Source organism: Sinocyclocheilus rhinocerous, unplaced genomic scaffold (genome assembly GCF_001515625.1).
Source record: "Sinocyclocheilus rhinocerous isolate Xijiao unplaced genomic scaffold, SAMN03320098_v1.1 scaffold1004, whole genome shotgun sequence".
Taxonomy (NCBI): Eukaryota; Metazoa; Chordata; class Actinopteri; order Cypriniformes; family Cyprinidae; genus Sinocyclocheilus; species Sinocyclocheilus rhinocerous.
In genome coordinates, this window is record NW_015627248.1 from 2018681 (window position 1) to 2032520 (window position 13840).

The 13840-nt window shown below is 35.7% G+C and overlaps 1 protein-coding gene across 1 annotated transcript in view; it reads left to right on the plus strand.

The window, feature by feature from the left end:
* Positions 1-13840, plus strand: part of LOC107725861 (mirror-image polydactyly gene 1 protein-like) — a 47723-nt gene that overhangs the window by 1214 nt on the left and 32669 nt on the right. The window contains exon 2 of the mRNA XM_016535267.1: positions 3820-3911. Within this exon, the coding sequence (XP_016390753.1) occupies positions 3866-3911 (46 nt within the window). The 5' untranslated portion in view covers positions 3820-3865. The remainder of the gene's footprint in view (positions 1-3819; positions 3912-13840) is intronic.

A 13840-nucleotide genomic window follows, 5' to 3' on the forward strand; every position in this document is an offset into this window, starting at 1 on the left:
CTCGGTGTGGAAACGATCTCTGCACTGCTGCAGACGCACCGCTTCTGAACGCACTGCTTCTGAACGCACTGCCGGACCCGCTTTAATCCGTTAACATGAGCGCGGGAAAAATACGAACCACGTATGCACTGCAAACGGAGCGTACGGTCTCCAGGAGAGCACGCGAGCGCTGAATGGTTAAACACTGGCAAGAATTAAATAAACTATTGTGACGATGTGACACTGCCTCGACTGTGCAAGTGACAATTCCCGTGTCAACTGTGCAGAATGTACAGTATGTGGAAAATAATGTGTTTTTTTAACCCTAAACCGCATAAACACATTTCATTACACCAAATACACAAAATAATGTTCTTTTTAGCAACATCATATGACCCCTTTAATGAAAAAATATGAAGGTGAGTACCTCGGAGCACCCCTAATTATGGCTGTAGAGTGATATTAATTTCAAAATAAATTTAACTTAAAAAACAAAACAAAAACAAATGATCATTCTGGATTATTTTACTTGATTGTTATTGCAAGGATGATAGTATATTTTCTATTAAAATTGAATGAATAGTCAGTAATTGTTTGTTTGTGTGTTAAGTTAAATATTATTATATTATATTATATCATATATTATATTATATTATATTAAATATCTATAGTATAATTTGCAAAGGGGACCCTAACACCTTTATGACAGTGTTAAAGTTATCATCATAATCATTATTATTATTATTATTATTTTATCACATATTTTGACCTTTTTATGAAATTACACATTGAGAAATGGTACACGTTTAAAAAATTCAGCTCAGACATCCTTTATCATTGACCCATATAAACCCAACGTAACTAAATCATTATCATGTATTAATACCGGTATATCATGGTGTTTTCAAAGAACACTTTGACATTAACATGATGCATATAAAAAAAATCACAAATTTAAAAACATAACCATGGTGGCATGTCCTATGTAGATGGGGAACTCACTAGGTTTTGAGACACAGCCAGTGTCTCCTCTCGTGGATCATGTTGCATGGGATGTGCAAGCTGAGATGAAGTATACAGTGTCCAGTCAGAAAACGCCGGCTTACTACTCACACTAACACATACATGAATATCAGAAGCATGGCACGGGATGTTCAATGTGCACTTCAGAGGGCAAAACACAAAATATCAACTTTGGAGAATGAGTTGTCTATAAAGTGAGTATGGGATCTCCATTATTAACCAGTTACATGTACATAATGAGACATAATGGAAATATGGAGGTTACAGAAGCATATTGCTCATGGGATCTAGATTTTACTTAAGTGTATATATTGTACATTTAGCAATGTGTTTGTAGAGTATGGAATGATCTTATTTGACAGAAATTGTATGCCACAGTTTGTTAATGTCAACTGATAGCCATCGTCTTGTCTTCTAGACCAAGGTGTGTAACTTTTAGGTTTGTCATGAAGACAGTTGGCGTTTTATTCATTTGCTTGTATGTTTTTTCTTCTTCTTCAAATGATTCATGTTCAGATATAGTTGTAAGAAGGTCTTCTTGAATCTGGTTAAAGAAAACATTGGTACAGAAATATAGCCCTAAAAAGCACTTGGACATTTAAGTCACAGTTCAAATTGACTGAATTACATTTTATTAGATATAAAATATCAAAATAAGTGGAACTTGCAAATAAATTATGCTAGAGCTTTTAGTGCATTCACATTCTCCAGGATAGTTCGTATTGACTTGTGATTGAAGTCATAATTACGACATCAGGTTACTTTCAAATTACTTTGGTTGGATTTAAATGGCATTGTACCTTTTCTACATAAAATTCAACAAGAATTGTTTAATTCTACATCTACAAAATGATGAATAAAGAATGCAAATTGGTGTGTTTTTCTTTGTTTTTATCCAATTTATTAAAGTGCTGTAAACTTAATTATGTATTCTATTGTAGTTGCAAAATACTATGGAAAGATTATTCCCACTTACAATAAAACAAATGACCTTTATTTGAACAAATTTACCATTAATACAAATGCTTCATGTGATATATGATTTTTTCGTCATGACTTGAAGCACCATTATCCTCTCAAGTTCCCAGGTATCCTAGCAGAGAAACCACAGGTGTATTTCATTACATAAACTGCATGGCTGTGCTATAGCTTTCTTTAAAATAAATACCACTTGGTTTGAGATTTTGTAATCACATTGACATTTAGACATTTTAAGTTTGACTTAATTGACATTTGTACATTGGTAAACTTAAAGAAATATTTTAGACTTGTTTAAAATATTTTAATAACAAAATATTTTAAAAGCAAGTGCAATGTTTAACGTTGTTATACTTAGGCCTACGTCAGGGATATTAAACCCTGCTAATTCTCTGTTCTGCAAAGTTTTGGTCCAATCTGCTCCAACCTGTAGTTTTCAAGCAATCTGAAGACCTTCATTACCTGGTTGAGGTGTGTTTGATTAAGGTTGGATCTAGACTCTGCAGGACAGTGGAAATGTTGGTGCATTCAAGTCACATCAGAAAAGGTACATCGCCATATTGCTTTGACCAAAGTGACTTGAATGCATCTGATGTTGTAATTATGACTTCCCAACTTCCTGAACAGACTTCAGTGCACCATGTGCTCTGACTCACAGGGTCCCTGCACAGTGCACACTGAGCAGGGTATATCTGTAGAAGTTCACTTGTCAAAATCTGTTGATTTGGAACGCCCTAATCACATCAAACTTAGTAAACACATGTATTGCAGAGATAACAGTTTTGATGATGACATAATATAACAAATTCAAATTTCTGTCATGAATCTCTAGATGGCGCAGACCTATAGGTTCTAACTCAATCTGATATAATCACATCATTATTCACGTGGCACAGCTGTTTCTTTGCACATCAGCAGCCAATGAGCTTGCTGCTCAACATTCAAATACTTGGCTAGTGCTCGCTGTAGCAGTTGCAGCATGCTTCAGAAACCCTCCACCTTCCCCAGTTCCACCTGTGTAGATCTGCAATGGGGTCATTTCATGTATGTTATATTTGGGGGTTATTTTATATATGTTATATGTGCAGCAGCAGTATTTCTTACATGCTCACAGCAGCATGTGTGTTTATGTATTGGCAGTAGCAAGTCTCGGTACCTACTCTGCTGCAGCAGTAAACACACAAAATGCCAAACACATTAACATTGCCATGTACAGTAGAGTTGTCATGCCAGAAATATAAATAACCGCTTTCACATATATAAATGTATATTTAAATACCCCTCACTTGCATTAACAAGACATGAAAATAAAAGGAAATCGTAGGAATTCTAAATCTGGGGTATTGTGTTTTTTTTATTAGGCTGATTTTATTGGTCTTTGCATGAGTTTTGACTGGACATTGGGCTGTTTTCATCACAGTCCTGGTTGTCAGGATCTGCCAGTTATTTTGCCAATTTTCCAGTTTATCTGCATGAATAATTGCATGCTAAGAAATATTGAAACCCATCCCATATCAACATGGGTTTACTAGTCATCACACCCTTGTGCTTTGTAGTAATATGGAATATCCCAGTCCTAGAAACCCATTCATTATGAATGTAGCAGCTACTTTGATATTTTTGCAGAAAGGAAAGTAATTGTAGGGCTGGTCATACACACACTCAGCTTTTGATATGTGAGCCCTGAGCTCATGAGGACGTTGCAGAAGAGATTAGTCTAACCCACACTGAGAGCTAGTTAACATATGACCACAACTCACTCAACACACTGAGCTCAAGCTCTAGCATTCAAGAATAACAGCTATAAGTTATTGATGGATATACTCTGTTGATTTTAAGGGAAAGCTTCTCAGAGAGTGAGGAGGAGCTGCATCAGCTGTCATGGATGCACAAACAGGAACTGAAGGATTCACTGTTTGATATGTACAAAGGTGAGTAAGAAGAGAATGCTATCCTTTGTATTTGACGGGGGTTTTTGTTTTGTGAATTTGGGAAAATTTGGGTTATTGATTAGGTAACTGTGTGTTTTGGGTGATATACACTATTCACACTTTTGGAGAAAGTGCATTCTTAAATATGGGCACTAGAGGGCATCCTTATCATGTCATATATTCAGAAACTGTCTTAAGTGCTTAGTGTTGTGGCATTACTTCATTATGTTAACCTTAAAGATTGCAATTAGTTTTTATTGACTTCTGAAAACAGTCAAATATCAAAGGGTTCTAACAATGACATGTATTTAGATTGTCAACTTTTAAAAAGCTATAAAGGTTTATTAAAGCCTGCATTTTACAGGAGTTCCCTTACTAAAAGTCCTGTGGTATAAGATGATAAAATCATGACACTAAATCTTCATGCACCATGGTATTTGCATGGTACTCCATGTACATACTAAGACATATGGTATTAACATGGTACCCTGTCTGAAGAATCTTGATTTTGTTGTTAATTCTTGTTAGTGTAAAACCATATTTCTTCAGCATCTGTATACTATAAGTTTGTGAAGTTTTGGTAAGATTATTTTTAATTTAAAAAACAATTATTCAGCAAGTATGCATTAAATTGGTCAAAAGTAACAGGAAATACATTTATAATGTTAAAGCTTTCTGTTTTAAATAAATGCTGATCTTTTCAACTTTCTGTTCATCAAAGATTCCTGAAAAAAAAAAACATATCATGGTTTCCAAAATATATTAAGCACCAAAACTGTTTTTAACATTGATAATAATAATAGAGTATTATGAAATGTTTCTTAAGATCCAAATTAGCATATTAGAATGCTTTCTGAAAGATCATGTGACACTGAAGACTGGAGTAATGATGCTGAAAGTTCAGCTTTGCATCACAAGAATAAATTACACTTTAAAATATATTACAATAAAAATCAGTTATTTCAAGTTATAATAATATTTCACAGTATTACTGTGGTTACTGTATTTTTTTGATCAAATAATGCATGCTTAGTGAATATGAGACTTTTTTCAAAACCGTTAAAAAATCTTATTGACCCCAAACTTTTGAACAATAGTGTATAGCATATACAGTGGTGTGAAAAAGTTTTTGCCCCCTTCCTGTTTTTTTAATTGTTTGCATATTTGTCACACTTAAAAGATTCAGATCATCAAACAAATTTTAATATTACACAAAGATAACCTGAGTAAATACAAACTGCAGTTTTGAAATTATGATTTAATTTATTAAGGGAAAAAAGCTGTCCAAACCTACCTCCCTACGTGAAAAATTATTTGCCCCTCCTCTTAAATCATGAAAGAACTGTGATTAACCACATTATTTTAGAAAGCATTTAAAAACTGCATTTTGTGTTTACTTGCATTATCTTTGCGTAATATAAAAATTTGTTTGATGATCTGAATCTTTTAAGTGTGACAAATATGCAAAAAATTAAAAAAACAGGAAGGGGGCAAAAACCTTTTCACGGCACTGTATATATATATGAAGGAAATTTCATATTCTTTGCATATATAATAATTGTAATTGTAATTAATTTGTTGTGAAGTGTTATTGCTTCCTCTTTATGCTTTGCATTGGCACTGTCTAGTCTCCATCTGTATGGTCTAATCTATGTATATATGTTGGAGAGCTTCACCGATCATCATATGAGCCTCAGTCACTCGCTCTCAAACAGCGACGTGCATTGTAAAGGCCGCCGATGAGGTTCGATCCTTCATAGCATGACCTCTGTGTTGCGTGTGTTTGTCTTTTTCGGAGTTAATGCCAGGTTAGCTGTTTCTCTGATGTGCTGACACATCCTGCAGTAGAAGAGCCCAACCCAAAGCGTTACATCCTAGTGAAGGGTGGAGACCAAGACCTAGAACAGGATCTACTTAGCATGTTTCCTGATATCTTAGACGCCAAGCGTGTGTATGTGTGCCTCTGAGTATATGGCTGCATGCCTGATTTTTATGGGGTTGTGTGTTTTTGGTGCACAGACATTATTTCTGCCACTCACGCATGCAAAATAATGTTTTACGATCATTAATATTATCTGTAGGGTTTTTTTTGTGTAAAGTTTTGCATTGCAGTCACCTGTATTAAAGCCATCTCCTTCCTTTTCGGTGGCAGATAAGCATGAAGCATTGATCCCACCCAATTCTTTCTTTAATCTAGCTTGAATGTTTGTTTAGTTTAAGGCTATTATCCTTTACCACTGATGAAGAGTGTACAACTACCGGGATCCAAGACATCAACATAGCAATGTGCATGTTCCTCTAAATTGAGAAGCACATTGCTGATTCAATTCTGAAAGCAAGGTGTTTTGAACATCAATATAAGGACTGATTAGCAGTATCAGCACTGTTACAGAACATTTGCATGTGTTGTATTGCTATTAGAGAACAGTTCTGTAAACAAAAAATTAATATCGGGACACAGGGCAGTACGTTTTTTGCTTATTTTTGCTCTGCCAATGAGAGTATGTTGTAAACCATAGAATTGTAATTGCATTTAGTGAACACAAACAATTGGAGTGATACAAATAGGGAAGTAAATTCCAATACGGTTTGAATAAATACTTGTCAATCAAATTAGTGAACCAGAACTGTATTATAATTTGCCATTAAGTAGGAGATTGGTTTGTAAAATTGATACTTCTTTAGAAGGACTGTCAGATTCAGTTATTAAACTGTTGAATATGCAGTGCAATCAAAAATAATTGTTTTTCATTTGTGAAATTATCATAACATTTCTTTGATGAGTTATAATTTATATAATTTTATTAAAGGGGTCCTATTATGCTCTTTTACAAAGTCTTGATTTTGTTTTGGGGGTGTACTAGAACAGAAAACACATTATTTTTCACATATTTTACATTATTACAACACCTCTCTCCCCAGTCTGGCATGAATGGCTCAAATAGTTCCTGTATCAAATGAAGGCCCGCCTTCTGAAATACGAAATGTGTTGTGATTGGTTAGCTGGGCCAGTGTGTGTTGTGATTGGTTAGCTGGGCCAGTGTGTGTTGTGATTGGCAGCACTCGGCGCCTGGTCGGGAAATGTCATGCCCCTTACCATAGCCGCCTGTGAGCTTCAGTGTAAATATTGCGTCAAAATCAAATCAGTTTGAGCTTGATTTAAACCCGGATGAATTGTAACCACTCTAAGTTCGTCTGCCTTGGGAAAGCTAGCGTGACTCCGTCTTAGTGATAACACTCGTTGCCTTCTCTAATGCAGCTCAACCAGGTCTCGTCCCATTCGTCGATATTTGTGATATCACAAATCCCGGAAAATATGCGTTGTAGTCCAAACGAGTCGTTCGTTGTAGTTTTTGAAAAGTGATTTCTGTTAAGTAAAATATCTCCTTTTGAATTGGACTTTGAGCTTTGTAACTTTGCAGATCTTTTTTTATGCTCAAACAGCAACATTACAGACTAACTAAAGTTGAAAAAGCATAATAGGACCCCTTTAAATTAGCTATTTTGTAGCAGACTTCACATGCTTTTTGTTAATTGTATATATATTTTTTAATCATAGTTTAAATTTGCCCAAATATTAAAATGTCTTTTTTTTTACAGTTTACATTAATTATGTTAGATGATTGTAGTAGGTGTTATATGTCTGCCATTTTTAGACAGTTTTAGATTTTTTTTTTTTAGTGTCTGTCCCTGCCTGAACAATAATAAAATAAAAAAAACAACTTTGGTGTATTTTGTTTATTTATTTATTTGACATTTTATCAGTCATCAACCACCTTGCTCTTTAAATATCAATATCGGCCATTGAATATCCCATATTGGTAGTTGCTACACTTTACGATTGTTTTTCAAACTGGTGAAAGCACATCTTTGAACCCAAATTTAATTTCATGCCTGTGAGACGATGTTTCTCTTGAGTCTGTTTCCCTGCTGATTTTATTTGTCTGACATGGTTTGGGATAAGCGGACTGCTTGTAGGCTGGGTCGTGTTATTACAACTGAGATGCTGGATTGTTTTCTTGCATGGGTAAACTGTCCTTTTGCAGTCCAAATTCAAAGCACACACACCAAGTCCATCATAACAAACACACTAAGTTTCCTATGGAGTTGAATTGGCCTTCCCGACAAGAGCAGAAATAGGGCTACAGTCTCAACAAGCTTTGTTCTTAGCAGGTGGATCGACCTTTGACATAACCCGTATCACCCCCTCCCCCTGTGTGGGCCGTCCGGGCAGGAAACATAAATGTACTGTTTGGTCCCATCAGCTCTGCTCCTCTTACGGCAGTATGGTGTGGTCCTGCTCTGCTTTTCTGACAGCCACCCACCCTGATATCACATCTCACTCACTCTCCGCCGTACTTGGCTATACGGAGAGCAGGAGGTGCGTTGGCGACCCCTTCGGCTTCCTTGTGGGTCCCATTGAAGTTCAAAATCCCTAGAATGGAGTGCGGTGTGGCCTAACAGGCTTGTCTGCTCCCTAAGTGGGTGGTCCGCCAGTGACAGAGGGATTCCTCAGGGCTCTGTCCTCCCCTTTTGTGCCTCTGTGTTGGTTTAAGGAATAGACCTAGGATGGGCACTGCTTAACTGTGGAAGCCTGGTTACTGTGATCTGAAAACAAACAAACCTAGCAAAAAGGCCAACGCACTCACAAACATACAAAGACTCAAGCTATAAAACCCAACGAGAGGTTGGCATCTCTTGAAAGGTTCTCGAAATTAAGAATTTTTGTGGATGTTTGGGTCAGTCTTATGAAAACATGTTCAGGTCATATTTTACTTTCAAAAGATAAAATAAGAAATTAATTCTGCATGAAGACCATTAGAATTTTCTTGAATTGTGAAATTCCAGAATACTCTCTAATGTAATTAGCGTGGCTGTTCATTCATTCATTCATTCATTCATTCATTCAGTCTTGGTAATTCACATTATTCTCTGATTCTCTTTACATGCTCATTTATTATGGTAATAAAAAATGATGCTTTAAAAAATGCATTTATATAAATCAGTATAATTTTTTATTTAAGTCGGTATAAATTATATTTTATAACATGATGTAAAAATGCTTGACTATATGGTTTAAATATATATGATTATTTTTATTTTGCATGACATAATGAGAATGGGGGAGGGGGGGTACATAATTGTAATGAAAATAATTTCACAATGCAAATAAATAAAGGTCATAAGAGCAGATTTCTTTATCTCTACACTTATGTTTAATTTCGTGATATTATTCTTAAATAATATAGTTTTCTTATGTTTTCTTTTGTTTTTGGGGAGAAATATGACCCAGATTTTGTGAGATTCATCCATTTGTGTGTATTCCTTTTCTATGATTTTCTACAATCTCTTAAAGATTATATCTCTCTTGCATATGTCAAAACTGTTTAAACTGCTATGGAAACTGTTAATATCATTCTAGAAATAAATAGTTTAACAGTTTAGTTTTGTGTTTTTGCTAAATAAGAATCCAGATATAAAGATTGTCAGGTTTATTTTAACTGATGTAATGTGTGCTATAGTAAGTAAATGTTTTGGTCCCTAATTTTAAAGCCTTGTGATTCCCTTGATTTTTGTTTTATTATGAAATAAGCAAATTCAGTATCACAGGAGCTCTGATCCATGAACTCTTAAGAGCTGTACTGTTTCAGACTGACACTCGTATGATGCTAACACTCCTACCACCCAGTTGCGAGCAGGATTCCAGACGACCTAGTGATGGCCCACGAAGCAGAGAGGAAAACAAACAAGGCTTACTTTGCTGTGAACCACAGATGCTTGGGAACTATTTGAACATGGAGCAATTTAAACGGTCACTCCTGTGGCCTGTGTTCAAACATCAAGTGGTAATGAGGACGGAGTGCCTGGTCCTGTTGCCCCGGCCTCCCCTCGGCTTTTCAACACATTCACGCTCCCAAAGGAGGCCGGCCGAACAATGATGGGCCACTTTCACAGCGTGGCATTTTTACTGCTTTTTTACGCACTTGTATTTCGGGAATGTTTAGACAGACCTGCAACAACCAGAAATACTGGGCGTAGATGGTTGGCTCTTGAGTTGGACAATTTATTAAGAGAGCGGGAACAGAGGATTGAGAAACTTTGGCCTGTCATTGAAATAAAAATGACTTCAAGATTTGCTTTGTTCCTGTATCCACCTTGTTTAGCAATGCTATTTTCTTTGAATATGCAAGGCTGATTCATTAGCCGCTATAGGTAAATAGCTAGAAGAAATACAAATGCAATAAACAGCATTTACACTACAAGCCAATGTGTTTATTATTACAATAAAAAAATTAAAATATGATTACAAATACCAGTTTTCAGTATCAAGCAGCATAGCAACTGTTTTTGTTCGAGATACAAATTGCTCATTATTTTTAGTTTGCATGACAGTAATGAGAATTGGAGGGGATTTTGGTTGGTAATTCACATTATTCTCACTGATGATACTTGTATTAGCATCCACACCAAAATAAGATTACATTTGGTTTGTTATAAGCGCGGCCTGCAATTATGTCGTCTGCTGCTTTAAATACTTGAGCTCATTGAAGCAGGATGGATTCTGATTGGCTGTCATTGTTTTTAGCATTCATCAGCTAGAAAAATCATTTTGAACGTGATTGTAGTGATATCGTTCCTCTGTCGTTATCGTTATAGTTGTGGTGTGGACTTGATATTCTTTTAAATTTAGAACGATTTTTAAAAAATATATCTTTATCATTGACATTATAGTTATCGCCCTAGGTGTGAACGGGCCTTAAGAGTATAAAGCTCTGAGTAAATTTCCTTCACAGTCAGCTCAGAAAATGTCAGAAATACAGAGTTCATTTGGGCCTAACCGTGGGTTAGTGCAGCATAGTCCTCTTGTGCTAAGTTCTTAATAACTTGTTCATTCTTTAGAGAAGAGCATCATTGGCGTAGATTTGATCTAAGCACATGTACGTGAGCATGTATTCGAGAAGAGACAGCCATGTGATTCCTCTATTGTACATCAGCTGCTCTGTAAATATTTGCAATGATGTACATCCCTGAACACACAATACCTCCCACAAGCCTCTCCGCATGTGTCCCACAGTGGCTCCGACGTCGCCCAAGTGCCTGCCATATCCGAATATCACACATTTATACCAACTTAGTTTGTTCCCCAATGTTCTCCAGTTGGAAAAGAACCCTGGAATGTCCTGGAGTGTTTTCTCCTTTCAGAGTCCTGCTGTTTAAAGCCGGTTTGTTTGAAGGACAGGTCGAAACCGCGAGCATCACTCATCCTTAAGGGTGAAAAAAAGAGAAAAGCTGTGTTTGGATTTGACGCTTCTGCATTGCCCAAAGTTCAGCTTTGCAGTTCATGTTGGAGAAAGGATTTCCTGAACAAAGGAAGATGTGTTTGTTGAGGATCCTCGCACCACTAGCTATGTGTGTGTTTTAGCGCCGGGTGCTGAGGTGACTTGCACAGCAATCACGCTGGTTTTTGTAGCCCTTTCAGTGTTACTTTGAAAAAGCAGGGTTAAAATGTGACTTTATATGAAAGTTTTTCCATTGATGGACGTTTAGGGAATCTATGGGAATATTTGTGTTGTCATTAGAAGGATCAAACTGGTTTATTGCCATTTGTCTTCTCTTTACACAAAAATGACAATGGCAAATGTAGTTTCCACCTAAACAGCAAGTTGCTACAGCTTTTTCCCCTACTGTTAACCCATGATGAATTAATATGAGATCTCCTGCAAATAATCTATGGAGATTTTACTCTGTCTATTAATAGCCAATATGGATTTTTTTTAATGGCCAATGACTACATTTTGAAGGTTAACATTTCTGTTAGTATGTCTATCAGCCAAGCAGATATGATTGATCTGCCAATATGATAACATAAAAGAAGACAAATATTGTCCTATTTATCCGATATACAGTATCACTAGCTCATATTACATTATTTTTGGGGCAGCTTATTAATAATAATTAATTAAAGATAATTAGCCCAAAAATGATCATTCTGTCAGCATTTACTCACCCTTAAGTTGTTCTAAAACCTTTTTTTTTTCCTGAACATAAAAGAAAATATTTTGAAGAATGTAATCAAACAGTTGCTGGTCTCTATTGACTTCCATCGTATTTTTTTTTTCATACTATGGAAGTCAGTGGGAACCAGCAAATGTGTGATTACCCACATTCTTCAAAATATCTTCTTTTATGTTCAACAGAAGAAAGAAACTCATACAGGTTTGGAACAGCTTGAAGTAAATGATGACAGAATTTTCATTTTGGGTGAACTATGCCTTTAAAGGCCTTGATTGTAAATGAAATGAAATACTGTCTGTCTCCAGAGGCCATGATGTACTTCAACATCATTTTGAGTAAAAAAAAAAAAGTCAATAAATATAAAAACATATCACTGTTTAACAATAACTTCTGACCATAAATGCATGTATGGCTGATATATAGATATTGCATTGCATAATGTGCAAATAATATATATTTTTTACATGTATTTATTTAGCCAATGTTATTATTAAAGCAATCTTATTCAACAGTAACAAATGTACAAAGACAAGCAGTCCCATCGGTTTATTTTTATTAGAGAATGGCTGTACATCGATAATGAGTTGAAACTTGCACAGCTTTCGGTAGAAGCGACACGGAGTCGAGAAGGCGAAACACTTGGCCGGAATGTCTTTCATAAGACAGCTGACCTTGAGTTGACTCCTTCCCTGAGCCCCACCTCTCCTGTTTGGCGTCTCTTCGATGAGTAATAAAAGTCTCATGGCTGGTGACGCCACCTTGCACTAGTTTCACAATCTTTCTTGCCACAATAAGGCTTTGTTTTCTTTATGTTTCTCTGTGCCTGAGTTCAAATGCTTTTAAACTCGTATGTGGAAAGGAATGCGGTTGAAGTATTTTGTTTTGATCGGCGCATGAGCAAGGGTGATGACAAATAAAATGATTATTTTTATCATGGCACTTCCTAGAACGCCTCTGCAGGAAATTAAATGCATCAGAATTGTCATATCTATCTTTGTATATTTTTAAAAAGTCAGACATCAGACGTTGATTAAAACGTGAATTCAGTTGCCTTTTCGTGCTCCAGAACTGCGAGTGTGTAACAGTGTTAGAAATATGAGCGAAACCTTCCTTTGCTCGCATATCGACTGCATTAAGCTCATCCTTAAATAACTCTGTTCTCCCTCCCAAATGTTAGCCAATGCAAACCTCAGCTTAGTCCATATTTACACAGCCAATTTTGAGGTTACATTCAGCAGATGAATTATCCATTCGGCTGAAATATTCACTCTCGACATCGAATCGCAGAATTGAAATAAAATGTGCTGTTTGTCTAAGTGCTTACAAATACAGACCTTTTAAAATAATTTTTTTGGTGAATAACTGTGACAACCTGACTTTGTCAGCAATTTCTAAATTGTGACCCTGAAGCACAAAACCAGTCTTAAGTCGCTGGGGTATATTTGTAGCAATAGCCAAAAATACATTGTATGGGTCAAAATTATTGATTTTTCTTTTATGCCAAAAATCATTAGGATATTAAGTAAAGATCATGTTCCATGAAGATATTTTGCAAATTTCCTACCGTAAATATATCAAAACTTAATTTTTGATTAGTAATATGCATTGAACTTCATTTGGACAACTTTAAAGACAATTTTCTCAATATTTTGATTTATTTTGCACCCTCAGATTCCAGATTTTCAAATAGTTGTATCTCGCCCAAATATTGTCCTATCCTAACAAACCATACATCAATGGAAAAACTTATTTATTCATCTTTCAGATGAGGTATAAATCTCAATTTTAAAAAAACTGACCTATATGACTGATTTTGTGGTCCAGGGTCACATATAGTGTGACCACAACTTTATTGTGTGTACTTCATCCGTAAGATTTTTTTGAAAGAAATTAATACTTTTATTCAGCAAGTG